At 43.8% G+C, this 27633-nt stretch overlaps 1 protein-coding gene across 2 annotated transcripts in view; it reads right to left on the bottom strand.

Annotated features, from left to right (window-relative positions):
• Positions 1-27633, bottom strand: part of LOC133110756 (protein kinase C and casein kinase substrate in neurons protein 1-like) — a 53453-nt gene that overhangs the window by 11720 nt on the left and 14100 nt on the right. For both annotated transcript variants that reach the window (XM_061221053.1, XM_061221054.1), the window contains exons 3-5: positions 4887-5013; positions 1268-1424; positions 102-337 (exon numbers count right to left, since the gene is read on the bottom strand). In XM_061221053.1, coding sequence (XP_061077037.1) covers positions 102-337; positions 1268-1424; positions 4887-4946 — 453 coding nt within the window. In that variant the 5' untranslated portion in view covers positions 4947-5013. The remainder of the gene's footprint in view (positions 1-101; positions 338-1267; positions 1425-4886; positions 5014-27633) is intronic.

Below are 27633 nucleotides of genomic sequence, written 5' to 3'. Positions count from 1 at the left end.
ATGCCATTTGTAAAAAAAAAGAAAAAAGGTGAGAATTCTTGGCTGTGTTAGATCTGAAACTCTAACATGGCTGCCGTCCTGAAGCACATCCCATTCCTCACCTCCTTGGCTTTCTTGGCCCAGGGTTTCTGGGCCTTCTTGAAGCCCTCCTCAGCCTCCTTGGTCTCCTTGAAGCCGCCCATCATCTGTTTGTGGAAGGAGTCCTTCTGCCAGTTCTTCACCTTCTCCAGGTCATCGTTCAGCAGACCGTTCTTCACCTCCTGGTGCAGCTCGCTCACCTTGTCCGCCTCCGTCATTACCGCCAACCAGGCACGCTCCACTGAGCCGTACTGAGGACCTGGGAGAGAAGGACAGATGGATGAAGGACGGACAGATGCCGTAAGGGACACAGGGAACAGCCAGCAGTGAGACATCCCATCTCTGACTGGATTAAGAGCACAGCTGTTTTATCCTGTAGTTCAGTGGTCCTCCTGGTCCTGGAGAGCTGCAGGGTGAGATGGCTTTTGTTGTTACTCAGCACTTAGCTGTGTAATTAACTGCTTTAATTGATCAATGAAAGCAGTTAATTACACAGTTAACTCACCTCATCTGGTTTCTTGGGTCTGAATTGGTTGCTATTAAGGTGAAAACAAAAGCCAGCAAACCCAGCAGCTCTCCAGGACCAGGAGCCCACCCTGCAGGGCCACTTCATTAGCTGTTCATTGATATGTTTACAATGCTGAATTACTGCAGTACCAGCTTCCACCAGTAGAGGCTCTCCGAAACAGCCCCAATATGCAAATAAAGCATGTACCTGTGTATGCACATGCACAATCACAAAATGTGAACACTGCTACCCACTACTGAAAAGTACAATAACAACATTTCCATAATCCTCATCAGGAAATGCTATGACTCCAGACCAGAGGTACAAAGTCCAGGGGTCAGAATGTAAAAGTCATGCTCTGTGTTTCTTCCACCCATAAACTCAGCCAGCTGATTTTACCAATTAGTACTCCCTTCTGAAGAAGTGTGCTAATTAAAAAATCCAGGTGGTTGGAAAAAAATACAGGGGAGGACTTTTTTTTTACATATCAGCTCTAGACAACTGTAATCATACCACATAAACTCAAAAGGAATTCAATTATGTCAATTAATCAAAATAATTGGATGGCCTTTAAAAAAGACATTCGATGTTTTGTGAAGTTCTGCATGGCAATAAAAGACTGCAAGAACTCAAAAAGTCACACAGTTTTGAATATGTTTGGTAAGATGCTCAGGGCGAGACCTTTCTCCACCAGCTGTCTCCATCTCTTGGACCAGTCGGTCAGTTGTTGGCTGTAGGATTTCTCGATTTTGGCACGCTCCTGGATGCAGTTCATGAGGTCGTTGCAGAGCCTGTGTCCATCGTCGATCCGCTTGACCGCACGCTTGTAGTTCCCCACCTGAGGAGGAAGGTCAGAGGTTAAGGGGTCAAGGGTCAGCTTAAGTATACAGTAGGTCATGTAAACCTTTGAAGAGCAGGTTTCTTGGAATTATTCTTTTTTCTTGAAAATTCACAGAACAACAGAATGTTGTTGTGTAATGAAATTGTGACCTCGATATTGTGACAGTGGGATATTTGGATCTTATCTACATCATCAACAAAGGGAAGCAAGTGGCCAAGCATAGATGTGCCAAGGAACCACAATCACATTCATAGAAGAATAAAGACTCAACATGCATTTATAGGACATCATACATTTGTTTCCCATATAATATTGCATTGTTGTGTAGTTGTCTATTTTAATAACAGAACAAAAATAGGAATATATCAGGTAATACTTGTGCTGTGAAATACAATGTATCTTGTCAGTGTCCTGCAATGCACTTTTATTTATGCACTGTTACCTATTTCTACCTACAGTTACCTATAACTATAACCAGTATGTTAATTGTGCTACATGCAGAAGACAATCCAATGTAATGACATATATTACATTCCCTCCGCCAAATGAATAAGTGTGCATTTATTGGTCCTATTCAAATCAGCACAGTCAAATAACATCCAAGTTGAGCTCAAATGTACATGAAGGAAGACCACCTTAAATGCTCTAAATTAGGACAGTTAATGGAACATTGGCAGAAAAGGCTACGGTGAGTGTCATATTAGGTAACTCCTTCGCAGTTTCCCAAGTAAATCACATTGGGAATCACAGCGCTCATTATTAATAACACTTATTACAGATCTGGGATAAGTATGGTGGACCTATGCTAGATGTAGTGGACATGTGTATTGTGACTACATCCATAGCAATAGACTGCGGTTCTCTTTCTTCTGCCTAGTTCCACCTTAACACAGCCGCAGCAGAGGCGGTAGCTCCTCCCCCATGCCCACAGGGGTGTGGGTTGATGGCGTGTGACGGACAGGGAGCTCTCATGGCCCTGCATGTGGATTACGTAACGCTGTAGCTCAGCGCAGAGAGGGGGCATCCCGGCTAGGATGTGATCCAAACCGCTCCCTCAGGACCAGAGAGGTACCCTTTCTCTGAGGGGACGGGGGAGCCAGGATCTCAGCCCCTATGCATGTACCAGGCCCCCGCAAAACAACAGCACTGGGGACATGGTTTGAGAAACTCATTCCTGAATCACCCGAATTTCACTGCAAGTACTTCCTGTCCCACCAAGAACTGATAGAGGCTAACGTACATGACTGAGACCTGGAAGGTTGGTGGTTCAAGCCCCGGTGCAGCCACGATAAGATCTGTACAGTTGTTGGGACCTTGGGCGAGGCCTTTAATCCCAAATTGCTGCACTGTGGCTGCCCACTGCTCCTAAGTTACTCGGATGGGTCAAATGCAGAGGACAAATTACTAAGTATATTATGTCTTGGATAAGCTTACATGCCCCTTTTCATAACTACGCCTACCATTATTATAAGAACACTATAGCCGATCCTTGATTAACGCTCTGGAGGAGTAATTATCCAGGCTCGCGGATGTCAGATGAGGTCAGTATATCCTCTGAGTGTCAGATCTGGCTTTACATGTCACGTCACATCACGTCAAATGAAACCCAGTGACATGCGTGAGAGAAAGCTGCTGATTTTATCCACATAAACCAGCCGCAGAGTATGAGAGGTGAGTGGCTAAATGCCTATTCCAGTACCTCTGTCAAAATCTAAACACAATACAGGTATTTGCTTATTCACGGCCAACATGTATTCATTTAATCTTTATTTAACCAGGGGCCTGTATGATGAAGCCGGGATAATGAGTAGGCCAGATGACTGCACTATAAAACCCGGAATGCCCCCCCCAATTCTGGAACACGGACTGAAGTAAACAAAGCTGTTCTGCAGTTATCCAAATCAATAATCCTGCTTTGTGATACAGGTCACAGGTTGAGAGCTTTCTTTTGCACTGAAGACCTGGGGAATCACCACGGGTAGTGAAAGCCCATCAGATATGGGCAGGTGCTTGGCTCGGACATCAGGGACAACACCCAAACTCTTTGAAATAGTGGACCTTCAGTGACCACTGTGACACAGGGCCTTGTTTTAACGCCTCATTCAAACAATTGAACCTCCTACAGCACAGTGTCCCCATCATTCCACCAGGACACTGGACTTCTCGAACACTGTGCACATCATAATCCCTTTTACAATGAAGTTTAACAGGGTTATGTAAGAATTAAACAAGATAAATAAGTAAAAGAACTTTTGGTAGACTTTATGGAAAGTTCCAGAGCATTTTCCGGTTCCCTATGAGTTGGCTGTTGCCAAAGCGATGTGCAGTTTAGCCATGACACAGAGGAGACAGATTCATTCATCTGTCTATTCATTTCACCACTTCATTATGAACACCCACAGAACACATCCAGGACATATCCACCCACGCTTTGCACTGGCTTAGCAGTTCAGTTTGCTTCAGAGAGGCCGTCATCGCCTCCTATTTATTTTATTTAAGATTTATTTGGCAGGGACAGTACACATCAATCAACATTTTAGTTCACACTTCAGTGTAAATGTGTCAGAGTGGCTAGTTTACATCTGGAGTCCCCATAAAGGTCAACAACATAACAATTACAATAAAGTTAAACTGAACTGGTCAAGCAGCTGTTTCAAAACCTAGCTTGAGCTGTTTTTTTCAGCAGGGTAGGCACAGCCCAAACACTCATAGAGTCACAGCCCAAAACAGGGATAGAGTCACAGCCCAAAACAGGGATAGAGTCACAGCTCAAACAGGGATAGAGTCACAGCTCAAACAGGGATAGAGTCACAGCTCAAACAGGGATAGAGTCACAGCTCAAACAGGGATAGAGTCACAGCTCAAACAGGGATAGAGTCATAGCCCATACAGTGATAGTCACAGCTCAAACAGGGATAGAGTCATAGCCCAAACAGGGATAGAGTCACAGCTCAAACAGGAAAATAGTCACAGCTCAAACAGGGATAGAGTCATAGCCCAAACAGGGATAGAGTCATAGCCCAAACAGGGATAGAGTCATAGCCCATACAGTGATAGTCATAGCCCAAACAGGGATAGAGTCATAGCCCATACAGTGATAGTCATAGCCCAAACAGGGATTAAGTCACAGCCCAAACAGAGACACAGTCACAGCCCAAAACAAGACAGTGAGGGAAAATAACTTTTCTTTAACTGCTTGCAATGAGCTGCTTGGTGCCATGCATTGCAACCTTTAGCCATTGGTATGTGAGTGTGTGTGTGAATGGGTGAATTAGAGGCATTCATTCTCAGGTGCTTTGGATAAGAGAACTATATAAATACAGTCAATTTACCATTTACCACTGCTGTGGCACTCCCACTGTAAGATCTTAACACACCTGAGAATCACAAATATTGGAACAGCTCGAGACTGGAATTGGATGCCACAGACCTGAACACCCAGAGGAGCAGCAGATTTACCTCCCAGAAGCTGTCTGTAGCCTCTTCAAAGCTGGCGGATTCATCGTAGGAACCAGACATTTTCCTAGCTGTGATAGAGCGGGCTGGGAGCTGTACGAGACTGCAGCAGAGCAGGGATCTTCATGCACTGAGAGAGGGGTGGAGGGAGAGAGAGGGGTTCATTCATTCATGTGAAGTATCACAGATCAATGTATCAACAACACCCAACATAACACCCCTCCCCCGAAAGGGCATCTTTACACAATGCTCCAAACTAAGTCCCCAGTGATCCGATATGACAAAATATTTCATCTCACTATAATCGACTGTAATTAGTCATATTATCATTTAAAATATACTGAATATAACCTCAGTTGGATATACAGTACAAAGAAAATGTCAAGCAGACAGCCCTTGATAAAAGCTTGGTGCACATCACCATAACTCATTACCTGAATTTAGATTTTAGATTTCAGAGAGCAAATGTGGGTGGAATTAACGACTGGTTTGGTAATGAAAAAACATGACCAACGATACGCAGATCTGGTTTGTTCAAAGCATTTGCAGAGAGGTCATACAATCAGCCCATGAAAAATGAATGTTGTGAACAGTCTACCTGACAAAAAGGATTTGTGCTAATGCTCCAAATCAACGACTTGAATGACTCAGCTATTATCTACAGTCAAAGCAAAAAGGGGTTATTAGTGAGAGAGGTCAGATGAGAAGGGCCAAACTGGTCAAAGCTGAAAGGAAGGTGACAGTAACGCCAATAACCACACATTACAGAAGCAGAGCATCTCTGAACACAAAAAACTACAAACCTAACAAGCCTGTGGATAGGCTACAGCAGCAGAAAGAAGTCCAATAAATACCTAATGAAGTGCTCACTGAGTGTATATTTGTGTGTGTAAGTATGTATGTGTATTTGTGTGTGTGTGAGATTGTGTGTACAGTATGTAGTGAACCCGGGGCAGCTGTTCACAGTGTATCTCTGGTGCTGAGTCACTGTAGAGACAGGCAGAGACTGAGAGAGCAGCCTGACCCATCTTTACAAGCCGTTTCCTCTAAACCCCATCACGACAGGCTAGGGATCCCTGCTGGGACGACATGTTCTCTGAGCTCAGGCAGAGCCGAGACGACTGCACCTACCCCGTGATCACTACAGCTCGCTCGCAGCACACCATTCCCACAATCCCGTTGGAACTTTCTAACTGCCGGTGGAAGCAAGGCGCGTCAGAATGATGAATTAGCAAGTGCAGTGACTATGAAAGGGCAGTATGCTAACATTGTGCTAGCGATGCGCAAGGCCTTTGAAATTTATGCTCAAGGTTCTCTGATGAGTGAAAAACGCTAATACGTTCCTGTGGGAGGGAGATAGAAGTTGCGAGTGGAGATTTCACTGTCTGATGCTGACAGGGCTACCACCCGTACTCTATAGTAAGGAATCATCCCATATAAGAAAGTAAAATGTTCCATACAGACATAACATCTTTCATGATATAGGGTTAACATAATAATGAATAAAATCAAAACATTTTCACATGAAATAGATGAGATGCAGAATCAGTGGTAGCAGGCAATGCTACAAGCCCTTGTATGCGTGTGTCTGTGTGTGTGTGCATGTGTATGAGTGTGTGTGTGAGCGTGTGTGTGTGTGTGCCTGCGTGTGTGTATGTGTGTGTGTGAGTGTCTGTGTGTCCGTGTGCTGATCAGTGTGTGTGTGTGTGTGTGTGTGCATGTGTGGGAGTGTGTGCATGTGTGTGAGTTTAAGTGTGTGTGTGTCATCTCTTGTTATCCATCCTCATACAGTAACCTTTCAAGTCTGTCATAATTCCCTGATGAAACCCTCTCCAAAAAACATTCAGATGCTCCCAGAGGAACAAGCAGATCCCTACAATGCTGTTGATTACCCCATGTAATGTGAAATGTGAATTTCACATGTGAATGTAACAGACATTTTTTGCCTTTTTCTGCTCTGTGATTATTTTCTAAATTCACATGTGTACTCTTCACATGTTGGGGGTTCACAAATGGTTTTTGAAGACATGATTTTTTTCATAAGGGCTGATCACAACAGTTAATTTCATACCGGAAATGCAATACGCATCACACAGGGCCTTGCCTTCATGCCTCCTTTTGACAGATCTATTTTGAAAGAATCTTAGTATGACTCCAAGTTTTGGAGGAACCCGCAAATATTTATTTCCCCAGGGCCCCCAAAAGTGTAGTTATGACATGACGGAAAGCGCTACATTATGAATGAACCATCATGGCACAAATCACTATTTCACATGCATTCCCCATGATGCAATTTCAGCCTATTACACTGCAGCCTGGCAACAAGCATTCCTGTACGGTGATTCATATCTGCATGATAATTGACCATTGATTTTTTTTCCTTTCAAATGCTTTTGAAGAAGAGACAGTGTGCTTCTGCTCCTGTTCTGTACTGTACTTAGCGTGTAATCTCTAAGGCTGTTTCTTCTTCATTGTTGCAAACCCTACGTGAAAAGCCACAACAGAACCATTCATGTTGAAACCAGACACAGAGGCAACTTAACATAATATAACATAGCATAACATAACATAACATACAGTAACATAACACATAAAGCAACACACAGTAACATAACATAACATGCAGTAACATAACATAACATACAGTAGCATAACACATAACATACAGTAACATCACATAACGATGAGAATAGGCCATTCAGTCCAGCAATGCTCACCTTTTTCCTGCTGCTAAAGGATACCTTATGCTCACTGTTAACCTACAATGATACAAACTAGAGAGTGACAATCACCCTTTCAAGTCTGGTCTTGAAACCCCCCAGAATTCCTGCTGCCACTACATGATATGACCTGTTAAGCAATTCCACACAGCGACTACTCTCTGTGAGAAGAAATATGTCCTGATGTCTGTGCGGGATTCATTGGGCACAGATTCACAGTATTGTGGGAAGCAGAGTGCGGTTTCTGGAGTGTGTCTGCTCCCTTTGTGATGCAGGCCCCAAAGATGAATGAGATGAACTGTAAGGGACTGGGAGCCATTTTAATGAAATTCGCCTGCCAATCATCTCCCCACTTACAGAGCAGATGCAGTCATGTTCAGGGAGTTCAGTGAGGCTTGCAGACAGAGTTAGACACATACAGTCAGCAGCCCCAGAAATGAAAAGGGGTGAAATTTGAAAAGGATTGGGATGGGGAGATTTGGGGGTTTCTTGACATGGCAGGTTTCTAAGAGCCACTACATGACCATTCTCAGTTCAGAGCCATAGAACACTACAGAGTATAAGGGAGAAACTAGTAGTTTGCATGTGTGTGTGCATGTGTGTGCACGTGTGTAGCTGTGCATAAGTGTGTGTGTGTTCGTGTGTGCGTGCATGCAGGTGCCCACAGCATGTGCATTTGTGCATGTCTGAATGTGTGTTTCTGTATGTGCTTGTGTGTGTGCACATGTGCATGCATTTGTGTATATTTGTGTGCATGTGCATGCATGTCTGTGCTGTTGTTGTATAAGTGTGCGTGCATAACTGTGTGTTTGCACATTTGTGCATATTTGTGTGCATACACATGTGTGCTGTCGTTGTATAGGTATGTGTGGATGAGTGCGTGTGTGCACATTTGTGCATGCATGTGTGTGCATGTGTGGTGTGCACGTGCACAGGTGGTGAATATTCTCATGCACTCTGACCAGCAGGCAGACTGTGAGCTGAGGAGCATTACAGCCCCTCTCACATGGGATGCCTCTGCAGCCGGTGTGTGATTCTCCTAAGGAACAGTCTGTACTGTACTCTGTACTCAGCCGTCAGTACTCAGCACTCAGTACTCAGCACTCAGCACTGTGCTCAGCCCTCTGTACTGATTGTTCTACATACCTATTGTGTACAATGAAAGATATTTTAGACACTAACAGCAGTTCCTAATGATCTGCTGTCTTTAAAGGGGCAGGTTTAGGGGCATTCTGGGATTCATAGTATAGAATACATTTCCTGTAGCTCCAATGTATCATAGGAATCTGGTCTAAAATATCCTTCATTGTACATAAAAAACTGCACGGGCCAATAGGAAACTTTTTCAGCAATTTGCCTATTTTAAAAAGCCTGAAAGTTAACTCAAAATGCTTTCTTTGTCCAATTGAATGTTGAATCCTGAGAGGGCCTGTGTGAGCTGCAGATATTAGCTGCAAGAGACAGACCTATCATCAACCCAGATGTCACAAAGAGCCTTTTACTCAAGTTCAGAAATAGCAACAGAGAGTAATTGCAGCCATCTTTCAAGCTACTCCTTCAGAGTCTCAATTAACCATACTATTTGAAGTGTAGCTTTTTAGAAAGTGTAACTAAGTGTAACATATTATTTGAAGTGTAACTAGGCTGGTATAATAACAGTGTGTATGTCCAACTGAGAACATTTGCTAGAGTTTTTCTCCCCTTATATAACCACACTTAGTTCATCTTTTCTGTAGCCTGTCCGCTCCTTTCCATCCTTGACCAGGCAAGCCCCCAACATCCCTGACGAAGGCCTGCCTGTTAGCCATAGCCAGAGAGGCTTTTTTACACACATCTTTCTCACCCAACAGAGAACCATCTTTCACAGCCTCCACTGTCCATGTCTCACCCAAGAGAAACATCAGAGTAATACAATTATTAACAGCATTTGAACAAATCAGGCAAGTCATTTGAACATAATCATTCAGAGAATTTTAAATTATGAATAAATATTAGACCCAGGTAAGCCAAGTGGCACAAATAATTCCAATTCTGTTCTTCACAAAGAACGTCATGGGATACATTTCTTCAAGTGTCCTGTTAGAGGTTCATGGCTGGACTAGACCAATGACACACCATTAAACTATTGTAGCGAAGTGCTTCTTTAAAAAATGATTATCCTACAGGCAATTAAAAAATGAGATAATGAGAAATGATTACAGGCTGAACCGACACACCACTGGCTGACTGTGCCACGGTAATCTGAACAGAAATAATCTTCTGACAGATAGTACTTGTGATCAGGAGAATATGTCATTAGAAAGAACCCAGGGATGTTAGAGATGGTGCTGGAAATTATCGTTGGTTAGAAAAATGTGTACAGTGCATCAGACAGTGCAGTCGCAACTGTCAATGGCCTCTGCGCTTGTCCCTTACAAATAAAGCAATAAATAAATAAAATAAAACCTTCAAGAAATTGCCTATCAGGCTAAGAATCAAAGAGGTAAAATAATTTGTGAAATCTGGTGGTGTAGTCTACCTACAGGAGTATACAGTACACAGCAGGCTGGAGACAAAGGAGACCACCGCTTTATACAGAGTGCTTGGGGAGGGGAGAGCCACGTGGTGGTATTTGGGTCAATTCAAGCCAATGAGAATGTGTGTGTGTGTGTGTGTGTGAGAGAGAGAGAGAGAGAGAGAGAGAGAGAGAGGGAGAGAGAGTGAGAGAGAGAGCATGTGTTTGTGTGTGAGAGAGAGTGAGTGAGAGAGAGAGAGAGAGGGGAGGGAGGAGGGAGCTGAGTGAGTGAGAGAGAAAAGAGAGAGAGAGAGGAGGGAGGAGGGAGCTGAGAAAGAGAAAGAGAGAAAGTGAGTGAGAGAGAGAGAGATAGAAAAACAGCTTGGACATCCACTGAAATCCACGCGTGGTTCAGAAGAGAATACTGACAATGGGAAATAAAACGTGACTCTGAAGCGCTGCAGCTTCTAAAATACCATTCTGCAAGCCTGCAACATGGCACAATACAACAGATAAAAAACAGAGTGGTAATAACACTTTATAAATCTCACCAGAATAAGATACTCCTTGCCAGGTACAATTAAGCTACTTCAAAAAATGAAAGAATGTATGTATGTGATTCGTAAGGTTAAGAAAGTTAAGTTATATTTCAGATCAGAAGGCCACAGGACACATGTGAGTATTAATTCCATGATAATGGAAAAGCATGCCAGTCAGGTTCAAAATCCAATAACACACCACCTCCCCATACCACTCTCTGCAAAAAACACACTGTAGAACCTGCACAGCTAGACCAATGAGGGAATAGCTGGAGGTGAAGGGACGACGTGTTCTTTCCTGGCTGTTGAATGAAAGATTTTAATTATCATCCTCCGCACACGAACAGAGCACAATTATGTTTAGGAATATACTGGGTCTGTTGCCACGGGTCGGATATGGATTGACCTGCCCCATATCCCGCTTACAACTGGCCTGAAACAGATCAGTAAAATTCCTAATATTCTCCGTTCGTAAACGGGGCCGTATTGAAAGCTTAGTGGTTACTCTCGTTCCACTCGTTTATCTGACTCCATTTAAGATATATAATTTAGAAATTTGGTTTTGGAATTTACGCGAACCTCGGGAGTGATTACACTCGACTCGTACCTGCGCCACTATTACTCAATATATGTTCTCGCGATTTAACATTATTGCTGAATATCTCAGTTCGGTGTAGAACTCAGAGGCTGAGGGTCCAGTCAACACAATACATGCAACACAGTCATGATAGTTGCGAGCCCAGGTCGGCGTAGCATTAACTGGGCTCCTTAGAGATAATTTGACAGGAACCAGCGCTGTAATGCCCAGGGGTTCCCTTCGCGTCAAATCACAAGAGCCGTGCCTAACCGACCCTTTAAGTTGGCAGAAACTTGCTGGCCTCACAGCTTAGAACTATCACATGGGTACCAAGCTCTCAGTTCGGTGTAGAACTCAGAGGCTGAGGGTCCAGTCAACACAATACATGCAACACAGTCATGATAGTTGTGAGCCCAGGTCGGCGTAGCATTAACTGGGCTCCTTAGAGATAATTTGACAGGAACCAGCGCCGTAACGCCCAGGGGTTCCCTTCGCGTCAAATCACAAGAGCCGTGCCTAACCGACCCTTTAAGTTGGCAGAAACTTGCTGGCCTCACAGCTTAGAACTATCACATGGGTAACAAGCTCTCAGTTCGGTGTAGAACTCAGAGGCTGAGGGTCCAGTCAACACAATACATGCAACACAGTCATGATAGTTGTGAGCCCAGGTCGGCGTAGCATTAACTGGGCTCCTTAGAGATAATTTGACAGGAACCAGCGCCGTAACGCCCAGGGGTTCCCTTCACGTCAAACCACAAGAGCCGTGCATAGCCGACCCTTTACGTTGGCAGAAACTTGCTGGCCTCACAGCTTAGAACTATCACCTGTACCAAGGGACTGCCGATCGGTCAGTCCTTGGTCCCCATTGTCCCCCTCAATATTCAGTTGTAATTTAGGCTGAGAAGGTACAAGATGAATTAGAGTCATGGAGATCACGCAAGTTACAAACAAAATAATTTATTTCCAGACGGGTAGGCAGTTAGCGTAGAATAAAACAGTCAATTACAGTCAATAGACAAATTAAAATAAAAAGAATAGAGTGAAATCTTACCCAGCCTGCTTTCGCTACACACATATACAAAGTATGCACAGTGTGGGAAATCGAGTGCGATCTTCCCTGATAGGCTCGTCTCCCTGGCTTTTATGCCAAATCATGTGTTTGATCCAGGCGGCAGTGCCATAAATTAGCCTGGTGGGGTTGTCGAATCTGGAATTTAGACCCCCACTGTTGGGGGTTGTTGCGTAGGGAAAATTAGAGGATTACCAAGAGAGGACGTGTAGGTTTTCCGTTGAGTTATTGAAACTATGGTTTATTAAAATCCATTTGGTATGAAATGTATCTCATCTGATTCCTTGATTTTACTGGATCACATCCATACCAAACAGATTATCCTAATGTTTTGTTATGGTGCAGTTATCATGAAACCTCCCTCCTGTGTATCCATTTTACATGTAATTCCTGTTATTACTACAATGGGCATATTGCAATACAACAAGAATCACATGGGCAATGTTTACAATATTGTACCGGGTCTATTGACCATCTCAACCACAGTTCTTTGGTTTTCCTCCAAGAGAGTAGTCCCTGGGGTAATGACAGCAGTGCCCAAAGGAGGGCACTGTGGTACTGCCCGGAGTCTTTCCCCCTGGAAGTGACCAGGTGTGGGGTCATAAGATTTTAGGCACATTCTTTTCCCAGGAGTTTTAATGGCCCACATGGCCTAATTGCCCGGGAACCGCTCATCCACCCACCATATATCTATCCTTTATCTTCTTGGCGTCACTGGTCTGGAACTCCTCAAAAGGTACTACAAACAGTATTGTCCTTTGTCCCTTTTGACACACACCAGAACCCCCACCTCACAAATGGCAGAGTCAACCCCCAGCTCACAGGCTCCTCACAGATGGCAGTCACACTTCGCCTCCCTCCTACAACACCATCTCCCCATACCACTCTCTGTAAAAAACACACCACCTCCCCATCCCACTCTCTGTAAAAAACACACCACCTCCCCATACCACTCTCTGTAAAAAACACACCACCTCCCCATCCCACTCTCTGTAAAAAACACACCACCTCCCCATCCCACTCTCTGTAAAAAACACACCACCTCCCCATCCCACTCTCTGTAAAAAACACACCACCTCCCCATACCACTCTCTGTAAAAAACACACCACCTCCCCATACCACTCTCTGTAAAAAACACACCACCTCCCCATCCCACTCTCTGTAAAAAACACACCACCTCCCCATCCCACTCTCTGTAAAAAACACACCACCTCCCCATCCCACTCTCTGTAAAAAACACACCCCTCCCCATACCACTCTCTGTAAAAAACACACCACCTCCCCATACCAGTCTCTGTAAAAAACACATCACCTCCCCATACCACTCTCTCTCTGTAAAAGCTCATCCTGTCAGTTTAGAGGTGACCGTTGAATGGAAAACGCACACCATCAATCAAGGCAATCAATCATCCCAAGCCCCTCCCCTTGCCTCTGCAGTGGGGCGTACGGTGAGGTGGATTATTTGTTACGTAACCGCCCCCGGGCCACACTGCCGTCTGGAAGAGAGGCAGCGTGCCACACAACAAACAACACGCACCGCGCAAAGCATCATGGGAAACTACAGGTGGTGTGTGTGTGTGTGTGTGTATGTGAGTGTGCGTGTGCGTGTGTCTCTGTGTGTGTGCATCTGTGTGTGTGTGTGTGTGTGTATGTGTGCATCTGTGTCTGTGTGTGAGGGTGTGCGTGTGTCTCTGTGAGTGTGCATCTCTGTGTGTGTGTGTGTGTGTGTGTGTGTGCGTCTCTGTGTGGGTGTGTTTCACTAACTGAGGGATAATCCTGTAATATTGACTGGTTTATACAGAGTGAGGCAGAGAAGAGGGGAGGGCAGAGTGATTGACAGGGAGAGAGGAGAGAGAGAGGGGGAGATGGGGGAGAGGGAGAGAGAGAGAGGGGGGAGGGAGAGAGGGGGCAGAGAGAGGAAAACAGGCACAGGGGGAGGGGGGCGGTCTTGTATTACCCCTTACAGTAGACAACTGGACTATAAAGGCAGGCTGGTCTGTGGAGTCAGTTATCAGAGACCAGATGGAGGGGGAGTGGGGGAGGGGATGTGGGAAGAACTAAAATGACAGATGGCAGGCACCAATAGGAATCAAAACTCTAAGCAGTTGGGCCATCCCCCTCCAATGACATCACATCTCTGCATTGTTACCAGCCACATGTCTGGACAACAATGCTCCAAAATTATTGGTGAAAAAAAAACATGCTTTTTTCAATGAGACTATTTATCATTGAATTCTGATTATGAACTATTTATACAGCTGCTGACGGTGAACAATATTTGTGCAGTTTGCGATATGGTCAGGCTGTTATATGTGCTGTGGTCTGTGATTAGGGCTGATGTCTGCACAGTGATCTATGATTAGGGCTGCAGACTGTTGGCTAATCGCTAACTGGAGGGCTGATCTGAATTCTGATGCGGTACGTTGGTATCAGACAAACAGAGTGAGGTATGAGAGAAGCCTAGAGCTCTGTGTCCCTGCAGAACGGAAGAGAGAGAGAGAGAGAAAGAGAGAGTGAGAGAGAGAGAGAGAGAGAGAGAGAGAGAGAGAGAGAGAGAGAGGGAGAAATAAAAACGTGTTAAAAACAGTGGGAAATACAGTCACCTCCAAAAGTATTGGAACAGCAAGGTCAATTCCTCCAGCTGTTATTTCTTGGTATTTTTATATAGATTTGTTACACAACTTAGAACACCTTTTTAGGAGAGCAAAAGTATTTTGGTTAAATAATAAATAGTTCTTAATGTCTACTCTTGGTTTTAGCCTTGGATTCTGCCTGTGAATACTGCATTTGTGTTAGAAAACGGTGGATGAAGTGTCATGGCTTGGGCTTGCATGGCTGCTTCTGGAGTGGGCTCATGATGTAACTCATGATGGTAGCAGCAGGATGAATTCAGAAGTCTACAAAAACATTCTGTCTGCCAACTTCAGGGGAAATGCATCCAATCTAATTGGGAGGAACTTCATCATGCAGCAAGACAATGACCCAAAACACACTGCCAACACAACAAAGGACTTCATTAGGGAGAAAAAGTGGAAGGTTTTAGACTGGCCAAGTCAAGCATCAGACCTTAACCCAATTGAGCGTGCATTTCATCTCCTGAAGAGGTGATTGAAGGGAAAACCCCTCGAAACAACAACTGAAAGAGGCTGCAGTCTGGAAAAGCATCACAAAAAAGAATGCAACAGTTTGGTGATGTCAATGGTTACAGTTAATGCTACCAAATATTACGCGTTTCATTTAATTAAATACTCTCTGTTCCAATACTTTTGCTCACCTAAAAATCGGGCGGTCTGATACCAAATGTGCTATGTTCTAAGTAGTTTAACACATCTAGGTGTAAATACCAGGAAATAAAAGCTGAAATTCTGAACTCGTCTTTTTATCTTAACCCCAAATGTATTCAGTGTCTTGCAGAAATAAAAGGAATTGGCCTTGCTGTTCTAATACCATTGGAGGGGACTGTATATATGTTCAACTATTGCAAAACAGAATAATGCATAACTTTTATGTTGCAAAGTAATGTGCTAAAATAGATTATGTGATAAATACAGAGAGTAGATTATTAATTTACTGAGAACAAAAGCCACAAACCTGGACATCTGAGCATCTACATACCTACTCTCTCCACAGCACCTAGGCAGCTAATAACATGAGCAGAATGTGTGTGCCAAAGTGATTTAAAATGCTGCAGTATCCTTCTATCAATGCCAGCACCTTGCTGACCCACATGCACATACACACAGCATCACATCTACTGACACAAACACACACACCATCAGACCTGCTGACACCCCCCCAAAACAAACACACACACACACACACACCATCACATCTGCTGACACATACACACCATCAGACCTGCTGACACCCCCCCAACACAAACACACACACACACACACCATCACATCTGCTGACACACCATCAGACCTGCTGACACCCCCCCAACACAAACACACATACACACACCATCACATCTGCTGACGCACACACACACACATGCATACACACACACGCACACCATCAGACCTGCTGACACACACACACACACACCATCATAGCATCAGACCTGCTGAACCCCCCACACACACACATACACACACACACTTGCGCACACACCATCACACCTGCTGACACACACACACCCAATCACACCTGTGACCCACACACACACAAAAACTGAGTCATGCTTTTAAACCCTGCTGTACAATCCAGCTATGACCAGCTCAAGTTTCATAAACTGGTCTTGCTTGGTATGAGCATGTCAACCAGCTAGTGCTGGCATCTTGTCTGAGCTGGTAGCTGGACAACCAGATACCAGCCATTTCAATGCAAAAAGCTGGTCTGAACTGGTCAACCAGCTGAGCCACCTTGAACTGAAAGCGGGTCTGAACTGGTCAACAAGCTTCCAGCTGGTATTTTTCAGCAGGTTTTTTGTTCAAGTCTCTTCAAATAAGCATAGGTTTGCTACACAAGTAAAAAAGGAAGGTTCAGGGTAAAAGAAAAGACCTGAAGGAGCACATTGAGGGAAAAAGAGAGGAAGACAAAAAGTCCAGTTTTGAATGAATGTCATTTTCCCTCACGACTGGCATAACAGGGACCCTGACTCTCAGTTTTTGGGTTATGACAGTTTCATCCAGCTGAGTGGAAGCACAGCCATTTGGACACTTTCTCTCGGATCCGGTGTGGGTCACCACTGCACTACACGCCCCTACCAGCACAAAGACAGAGTAAAGCTTTTAAAGGGTCACCGAGTCAACCTCCTCAGTTCAGCTCAGGTTTGTTACACAAGTAAAAACAAAATGGCTGACATGTCTTGGGAGAAAAAAAAAAGACAATTCATCCTCCCCAACCACAACCACTTGCAAATCTCTGTAGCCCGATGCAATTTAAAGAATTAATTAAAGAGCAGTGAAGCATCTTTAACCTTTTGGATGTGACAAATGTAAAATATTATAACTACACTTTAGCGTGGGCAGTCAGCTAGGCGTTCTATTATGACCCCATTAACAGTCTCCATAAGACACAGTCTCCTCATATCAAATCACACCATGACATTTCACAGCAGCCCCCTTTTTTCACATTTTGACATATGCATGTACAAAATGGAGATCATTCATCTTGTTCCTTGAGGTAGTTAATCTTGCTAAAGTACAGCGTGTTTAATATTACATTATATTTACATTATAGTACAGTCACTGAGCAGATTGTCTTTTCCAGAGCGACATTATTTGAGAAGACCAGTGTTACTCTTAGGAATACAAAAATATACACATCTCAGTATCACTGAAACCCATTTATAATTAATAAGCGCAATGTCAGCCTAAGGACAGGATTTGCATTGTAACTAAAGAAAGTACCAGAAGGCCTACACAGTAAAAGATAGAGGGTTTTTTGCTGGGCAAAATGGCTCTGTGTCTGGGAGCTTTAACACTTCACATCTATGACAGAGGGTTCCATAAAGACCTAAGCCAAATAATCCTTTTTCTGAGTAGTTATTACTTTAGTAAATAATATAATAGTAATAATAGTAATAGATGAACATAGATTCACTGTTATATAATGACATGACATGACATGACATGACATAAGATAATTAAGAGAACTGGCCATTCAGCCAAACAACGCTTACTATTTTCCTGACTAAAATGTACCCTCTGCTCAGTTTACCTACAAACTAGATATAATCAAGCACCATATGTCCTCAGCTCAGTTAGTGAACTCCAATAAGACCAATCAGGCATAGATATAGTCTGCACACTTGGAAATGAGGAGAGCTCTTCGCCCACAAATACAACCAAGTAGCTCGAGACAAATTTGCAGACAAAAATGTGTTTAAAAAAAGATAAATATTCACAATGCACCCCTGTCACTCCCTCACACTGGGCTAAATCTCTCAGCTTGTGACACTGTCTCCAGAAAGCAGCTGCATGAGGCTGTGTGAAAAGGATGAATGTACAGGATGGCATGCAATATTAATGCAGAGACACACACCCTGCCCATTTGTTAAATGAAAAGTGAGTCACAGACGCAGACAGATGGGGGAGGGAGAGCTGAACCTGCTGCTGCCCTAGATTAATGTACGGAGCCTTTTAACCCACATAACCCACATTTATATGCACAAACCCACCGCCCTACATACACACACACACACACACACACGCACGCCCATGCATGCACCCACCCACACAGACGCCCATGCACACACACACACACACAAACACATACACACACATATACGCACACACACACGCACACACACACACACACACACATATACACAAACACACAAAATAAAAATGACAAAAGTAGCAGGATTGAAAGTCTTGGAGTGGCACTAGTTGGTAGTAAGGAAACACAAACAAAAAATGGAAAAGAATGTGATACTTTTAGCCAACAAAAGAAGGGGGTACAAGGCGTCCTCGGATAAAAGTTTCAAAAGTCTGGAAAAAAAGTAATGTTTCCAGAGGACTGGGTCACCAAGGGCCCTTTTTGGGGTTGGACCATTTACAGAGAACTCTGCTGATTGAACCGAGGGTTATATGGACACATTGGCTGTGACCCCTGACCTCTGGGACCCGGGACGGGACTCCCCTGGCTGTCAATTGAGCGCAGAGACAGCACAGAGAACGGGACCTCCTGTTCCTCCACCTGTGGGACTGCCAGTGGCAGCTCTGATGTTTCGCCGTGTGGGAGAGAAAGAGAAAGTGTCTGACAAGTGCTGACAGGCGGGAGGAAGAAGCGCTATCCTGAGAGGTCACAGAGAGCTGATGTCATCATGCGGGTCTGTCAGGTGAGGAAACACAGCGGTAATGCTGTGAAAAGGGTCGGCCCGTAATTAAAATGCCTTTAAGCATTTTAGTCTTGTAATAAGACTTAAGATCTTTCAGGTTTTTTTCTCAAGTAGAAAATATTTGCTTGTTTGTTTGACAAGTGACTTTTTTTATTCCATTGGAAAATCTCAAAATTAGGCAAACGGTCTTATTTTATTATTGTCTTATTTAGCAAAAAAGTTAAAGAAATAATGTAAGGTTTTTTTTCAATGTAAGGGTTCATCGTCACTAAGCGACACACAGCTAGGCTCGGTTCAGTACACTTTCGGGTCCCCTCAGCCCCTTCCACAAATGGGAGTTTTCCGAAGCCCATGGCCTCCCTGTTCCCCATGTAAGAAACTGCGCCTGTCAGCAGGAGGAAAAGCATGGCTCAATCCCCGGGATTACACGGTATTTCCATTGCAATCATGGAGCAGATGGTCTCATCCACAGCGATGAACAGAAGTGGGGGACATCGCTGTTACTCTCAGGAATACAAGGCAGGCAGTCTCACCAATAAGCCTGGTCCATTCGTAATCACGAGTGTAATATCAACTGAACGAACTACTATTTGTATTATAACAAGAAGGGATGGTCAGGGATGTAATCATAAACCCGTACATGTTTAATTGTATCCAAAATAAAATCCAAAAAATAAATTGAGATAAAAGAAAGGCTACTGTATTGACTTTGATATGCACGGTTTTGTACGTCACTTTGGATAAAAGTGTCTGCTAAATGAAATGTATAGTAATGGAATGGATATCACCGAGACAGAGGACCGATGGGACATAAAGATAGGGTCTTCATGGAAGACATCAGCTTTGGAAGATGGGCAGGATTTTTGCTGCTCTGACTACAGTGGGGCGCTTATTGTACCACCTGAAGCAGCATTTATAACCCTGCCATACCCTGGGTGACACAACTGGTTATTGCAGGCATCCATGAAAAAGAAATAAATGTACCTATCTGCTATATTAAATGACATTGCAAGCATACTACCCATTTATGCACCTGAATATCCATCAGTGCAATACTGGTTAAATAGCTATGACAGAAACATTTTAGTCAAACTCGTGGCCTCCTTGCCATATGGATAAGCCACTGTAGCCTCAGATGACACTGTCTGGAGCAGTCCAAGCCCACGTCACCACACACTTACAGACGCACATCAATCTGCAACCACTTTCTGCAGACGCCTCCTCGTCTCGTAAATGACATGGCACTTCTCCGTGCTCCAATGTCCCAGAGGTGCAGCACCGCCATTATAAACAGACCCACGACTGTAAAGAGAGGGGCTGAAGATAAACCTCTCATCTCCACTGACAACATGGACTTCAAGACCCTCAGATACACTCCTTCCTTACAAGTCCCACTCTGCAGAACATTCGTCTGATTTCATCAGAAGAAGGGACTAGTTTACACAAAGGTGGAGGGGAGGATTACGATGCTTCCCTGCTGTAAAGCTTTGCCAGCTTGAAGATTGAGCTGGCCAAGCTGGTCAAAAAAATTGTGCTAACGTTCAGCCTGTTTTGGGGTTCATCAAAACTGGCCCTCTACAGGAATCAAACTCTGCTGCTTGAGGCAAACTGCCCTCCATTAGAGCCAGGTCACATGACAGAATGTAGATTGATGATGTAACAGGAACCAATGCAAACGACACAGCAAATGGCAGGGAACCAGGGCAGATCCTCGTGACACAAAATGGTCATCCGGGAAAGAGAGGTACTGCTATAGAGGTCATCCCAACAGTCGGTCAACTGTTGGGATTAATGAATAGGCCAGTGGCGTGTGGTGCAATGGGCAGCCTATAGCCTATTTTTTATTTTATTTTTATTTAACCTTTATTTAACCAGGCGAGTCCCATTTTGATTGCAAGATCTCTTTTTGGAGGGAGCCCTGGCCAAGATAGCAGCAATAAAGTGTTGCAAACAACATAACAGCAACATTAAAAACATATAGAAACAATATACACTAGAAGATCACAATCACATGCCTAAAAGACAAACAGGAGGAAACAGAATTTTGCTAAGGAAGCAAACACAAATGATCTGATCAATTCAGCCTCCAAACCCTTCACCACATTTTTCAATGTCCTAATTGGGATATCTGCACACCTTTTTGCAAATGTTGGCCTGTTTGCCGAGTTCAGTACAAACCTTCGGGACATTAGAGGGTGTCAGTGCAGGGACAGCCTAGTGCAGGGATATTCAAATCACCGTCCTCAAGGTCAGAGGTCAGAGGACTCCACCCTCCCTTTACCTGGGTGTGAAGACAGACTGGCCAATTCTTAATTGTTCAGCTAATTACCTGAGATTAGAAAATCAGGGCCGAATTTGGTTTTGAGGTCCAGATTTGATGACTGGTGGCCTAGTGCCTAAGGTGCTTGACTGGGACACGGAAGGTTGGTGGTTCAAGCCCCAGTACAGACACAATAAGCCACAATCACTGCAACTGTAGGGCCCTTGAGCAAGGTCCTTAACCCCACATTGCTCCAGCAACTGCGAGTTGCTGTGGATAAAAGCATAAGCTAAATAATTGTAATGTAATAGTTACATTGTGAATTGGTGAGCACTCCTCAGGAACCAATCAGGGCGGACATGCCTTTTTTGGCTTGGCGTTGTGAAGCCACCCCAGTACCCTCAGACGTGAGGTGCTGCTTTCACAGACGCACAGCAGCACTCCCCTATGCATAATTCATGGAGCTGTTTGAGTGGGCCTAGCCAGCACAGAGGCTGAATGAGTTCATCGACCTTCATCCCCCCATCTCTGTGCTAACAGATCTACCGAAGACCCACAGCTTGCCCCAACCAGCACCTCTCACCCAAATGAGACGATGCACTGTTCCTGTCACCATGGCAAACTGTCCTCAGCGAGCCGGAACAAAGGGCACAGGAAGAGATCCAATGTCAGGTCGAGAGCGGGGTGGGGGGTGTCAAGTGGGCCAGTGGAATTGATCGGTTATGATCTCAGATTACAAACTTACTTCCCAGGAGTGAAAGAGGGCTACCATTGGTTGAAGACAAGACCCACCTATCTCCCTCTCTTACTTCAGCTTGTTCCTCTGGGGTTTCTACACAGAGGGGCGAGAAGGCCTTTAAAGAGCAAGTTTTTGTGGAATGTTCTTTTTCTTCATTAAAACTCCAAGTCAGAGTTCTAGATCCCCTGCTTATAGTCCAGTCCCTCGACTGAAATCTCAGAAAGTTCATGAATGTTGCATTGTTGCTTGACATAGACTGAGGTCATCATCCATAGCAAATATTGTCCTTAGCATTCCAGTTTCCCTGAGTATAAACCAAATGTTGTTGCAATCAGCAACATCCATGCTCCGTCGCTAGACTATAAACTGGCCTTTAGAGTGTTTTGTTTAGAACATTTTAATCACATATTTGTGATGTCACACATTAACAGGTTAATTCCGGATATCATTTTTTTCAGCTTTCTCTTATCTGCCAATGCATATACCCAAATCTTTAATTAGCTAAAAGGAGTATTACAAGCACTCCATCATTAAAGTGGATGTATGTATATAATTCATGAGTCGATTTGGAGTTTACAGTGTGTATTTACTGTGCTTGAAATTCCACAGAGGAGGATTACATTTTGCCCATTCACAATGGTTGGCATTTATATAGCGCTTTTATCCAAAGACACAAGAGAACAGAAGAGCCAGATTTGCCAGGGCAAATGCCTGTTGAATTTTTTGTTTTCACACATTCATTATATTCCATCCATCCATCCATTATCTTAACCCGCTTATCCTGAACAGGGTCGCAGGGGGGCTGGAGCCTATCCCAGCATACATTGGGCGAAAGGCAGGAATACACCCTGGACAGGTCGCCAGTCCATCGCAGGGCACACACACCATTCACTCACACACTCATACCTATGGGCAATTTAGACTCTCCAATCAGCCTAACGTGCATGTCTTTGGACTGTGGGAGGAAACTGGAGTACCCGGAGGAAACCCACGCAGACACGGGGAGAACATGCAAACTCCGCACAGCGAGGCCCCGGCCGACGGGGATTCGAACCCAGGACCTCCTTGCTGTGAGGCGGCAGTGCTACCCACTGCACCATCCATGCCGCCACACACATTCATTATATTGCTAATAACATTTCCAGAATCATGCCATTGAAAAGCAAATTTTTTTTACCATTTTTACAATTTTACCATGAGGCCAATTAAGTGCTGCATGAAACAATATAATTGAATAACTGTGCTCGTAATTCAGTGGTGAAATGACTTCCTCATTTCTATCTCTGTATGGTAAGTAAGGATTTATTGCGCGTTTCACAAGATGAACATCTCCCAGGTCTATACTTAATTGCACAGATAATATTCCGACTTCTACATTTCAAATCACTTTAAAATAAAACCTATTGGTAAAATTAGATTAGGAAATTGGGTTGGATTGGGTTGATACAATAATAGACCATTTTGAATAATGTTCATTTTGTGAGATTTTGTATATTTAATCATAGTAATTTAAGGGAATAATATTTTACCTCTATAATTCGATGTGGCGCAGACTAAGGGAAGCGCAGGTTAATTGAATACTCTTTGGTATCGGTTGGCACATGAATATATCCTATCTAACTTTATGTATGATTCTGGAGGATAAACAGATGAGGATGCTGTGATACCATTCAAGATGAATGAAAAGCATGGTAGAGATCTATACCTGTTAGAATAATCCTACATTATTGTCCATAGTTTGGCATTAGTCTACAGAGGATCTGTCTTCTTCTTGTTCTCTCACTTTTTTTCTCTTCCTGACTGTTTTTCACTGTCATCTCTCCCTCTCTCCTCTTCACTCTCTCACTCTCTCCTCTCTCTCCCTCTTTAGCTCTTCTCTTTCTCTCACCCTGTCTTCTCCTCTCACCACCCCTCTCTCTCCCTCCTCTCCACTTCTCTGTCTCTTTCTCCCTCCCTCGCTCCCTCCCATCTATCTGGCTCTTCTCTCTCTCTGTGTCTCTTGTCTTCTCCTCTCTCCACCGCTCACTCTCCCCCTCCTCTCATTCTTCTCTCCTCTCCACCCCTCTCTCTCTCTTTCTCAAAATGGATTCCTCTGCTCTCTGCCCCAGTGCACCCAACCACCATAAATCTGGTCACCCTGGCAACACAGAGCAGTCCCCCCCCCCCCCCCCCCCCCCTTCCCCACCTCCATCCTCTTGGCTGGGTGCTTGAATGATGTAATCACGCTGAGCAGCCTGTGTTTGTGAACAAGTGTGGGACGCCCCCACAGTCACAGCTCACTATCAGTCTCACTGCCACGTACCTGCCCGCCTTCCCCTGCAGATGGCGCTGGGGCACTCTCAGGTCAAAAATATGTGTGTGTGTGTGTGTGTGGGGGGGGGGGGGGGTGGGGGGGGGGGGGTGGGGGGGGGGGGGGGGGGCTTCGGGAGGAGTCTCTGAAGGAATGTATGGAATAGTACTCGACCACACTCACATACTCATTCACAAATTCTGTATAGCTTTCTCACTGGTACAGCAGTTGGAATCCTACATATCACAATTCTTCAAGTGCTTACTGTAACTCAGCTAATTAAGAACCTGCTATATCAATATCAGCATAAATAAACAACTGATAAACATTTGAAAGAGGTAACGTCACAAAGAGTGGTTTCCAAGACTACAATTTGAGTGTTACTCTGGCATTCATGACTCAGACACACACACAGACACGCTCACGAACACGCACATGTAAACTCACAATCTCACTCAGTCATTATTCTCCCTGCGTTAAAATTCATGTGCTACATTATATTACATTACATTAATGACATTTGGCAGACGCTCTTATCCAGAGCAACGTACAACAAAGTGCAAAGTACATACCCATAACCAGGGATAAGTGCGCTGAAAGACCCTAGAGGGAAGTACAATTTCAACTGCTACCTGCATAACAAAGATAAGGACCAGGGCCTATTTTATTTTTATTATTTTATTTTATTTTATTTTTTTTATTCTAATACCGCAACACGCAAATATATGCTACCCATTAACAACACAAATACAATCCCACAGGCACATTTCTATTAGCACAAGGCTAACAGGCAACTGTAGGCTTGTCTCATCATGGCTACCTTTGTTCAGCGGGGACATAAACTGCCACTAGCACATGCCAGATCAGGAGCAATAATACAATCACTATCAATAGCTATAGCACGAACAATAGCAATAGCCCAAGTACTGTGAATAGCAATAGCACTAGCGCAATCAAAATAAATAGTACAAGCTCTATCAGTAGTAATAGCACACACACTGGCATGATCAATAGCAATAGCACAATCAATAGCACAAGTAGACTACTGTGAATAAAACTAGGACTAGCATGATCAATAGCGCTAACACTAGCACCCTTTGGAGCCTGTGCAGACAAAAGCTTCTTTATCCACGATCTAAATGGCTGCAGATTGCAGGCAGCTAATCAGCAAGAGGAGTCACTTGAAACTGATGAAGTGGGGGTTACTCAAACAAATCCATCTCTTCCCAGGCACCGCTACGGCTAATTATGCGCTGCCCTACAGGACTACCAGCGCATTTACATATTATCCATTTAGCATGCGCTCCTGTGACAGCTTACACAGCTCACATCCTTTACATACAATCCATTAGAGTAGCCTGGTGTTTCACTGAAGACATTCAGGTTAGGCACTTCGCTCAGTGGCCCAACAGCAGCACCCAACCTGGAAACTGAGCTACCTGGACCTGGAAAGTCAGTCCTGGCCTGAATTCAATAAAGACCACCTCTCATTTCTTTATCTGATTTAATATTAATTGAAATCCAACGTATACAGTATTCAGAACTAAGAACTAATAACAAAAAATCACCACCTCTGGATGTTACGCACAGATTCTTGGACACCGCTGAATAAATCTGGGGTGGGCAGGTCTCCTATTTGAAAGTGTGTCTCGTTGAGACGTCATTTGTTAAATCCCTACGTTTTTACCTCAGAGCTCCGTACCAGTGACATGCCCTATTAAAATGATGTGTAGGGCGGGAACACTTGTGCTAGATTGCAGGGGCTTCCCCCAGCTTGCTTTTATTGATGAGTTTATTTAATGAGATCTGCTGTAATAACTCACTGATGACACCCTCATAATGGGCTTTGGATACTGGTTCCCCGGGACCATCTTTCATCTTCTACAGATCGCAGAGAGTCTCAGCTGGATCTGGAGCTGGGAGAAAGGCCTCGTGTCTAACTATAAAAGTCCAGTCTAAAAAATTACAGTTAAATTTAAGTACTTTACTGGCACCTCTGCAACCAGTATGTTACTGTAAAAGTTATTATTTTTACAGTATATACAAGCAGGCCAACTTATTACCGTTATTTCACAGATACTGTTATTACACCCCAACAGTTTGTTAAAAAATATATTTATATACTACTTATTCACTTTAAAAATGTAATTTAAATGTAATGTTTTTTTTTACAAAGTTGACTCTTCTGATAGTCTTGCTGCCTTGGACTTCCAGCAGCAGAAACAGCTGCTTCCTCCCCTGGAGATGTCCCTCTGTAGCTCATTAGCTGAAGCACAGCACAGCCCAGGAGACCTCTACCTTCCCCGAGAGGACAGCTCATATGCTAACAGCTGCTATGCTAAAGCTCTTATTCTAACAGCTCCTATGCTAACAGCTGCTATGCTAAAGCTCTTATTCTAACAGCTCCTATGCTAACAGCTGCTATGTTGACAGCCACTATGCTAACAGCTTCTATACTGGCAGGCTAACAGCAGCTATGCTAAAAGCTGTAACGACTGTCCAGCTCTGTAACAGTCACTGTAATGGCCTGCCAGTGAGAAGCAGGGACACTGTACTGAACGTAAGGAGAGTGGTCTGTGTTGTGGTCTGTGAGGTGGCCTTGATTCACTGCCACTGCAATTTTTGTGCTGTGATTCCTTCTTTATCTGTTACCCTCTGGTTACTACTATAACTGTCTGAATAACACTATAATAATAATAATAATAATAATAATAATAATAAGATGAAAAACAAGAAAAACTTAATCCAAGGCTGCAGAGGTGTGGAGACTTGCACAATTCAGGAGGGTGTTGCACAAATCCCATGCAGATAAGCTATTCATAATATATATTCAAATATGTAAGCCATTTAATAACTTGAGTTGTGCAAGTAATAACTGCATAATTAAGTAGAAGTCTTTGTAAACAATATTTTGTCTAATGCAGAGGTATTTTTTGCTAAAACAATTGAAATACGGTTTTGTAATCTCACTAAATATCTGAATTATTAAATATTTGATCTCAGCACTAGTCACCACAGACATTGAAATGCCATCCAACAACAGGACAGGAGAGGATGAATTATTTTGTAATGGTAATCAGCTTACACTGAAACAATTGGACGTAGAACAGCTTCAAATGCATGTGGGCGCGTATGTGCTTGGCAGAGGTGGAAAAATCCAGGTTCAGAAAGTAAAAGTCCACCTCAGTATTTTGTATGGATTTGTTCATTAGCCTAATTCGACAGTCAGGATGTAGAACTAATTAGTGAAGCCAGCTGGAGTTGAGAAACA

The sequence above is a fragment of the Conger conger genome, chromosome 14 (genome assembly GCF_963514075.1).
Source record: "Conger conger chromosome 14, fConCon1.1, whole genome shotgun sequence".
Classification (NCBI taxonomy): domain Eukaryota; kingdom Metazoa; phylum Chordata; class Actinopteri; order Anguilliformes; family Congridae; genus Conger; species Conger conger.
The sequence above is the reverse complement of the archived record's forward strand: the minus strand, read 5'-3'. Positions and strand labels throughout refer to the sequence as shown.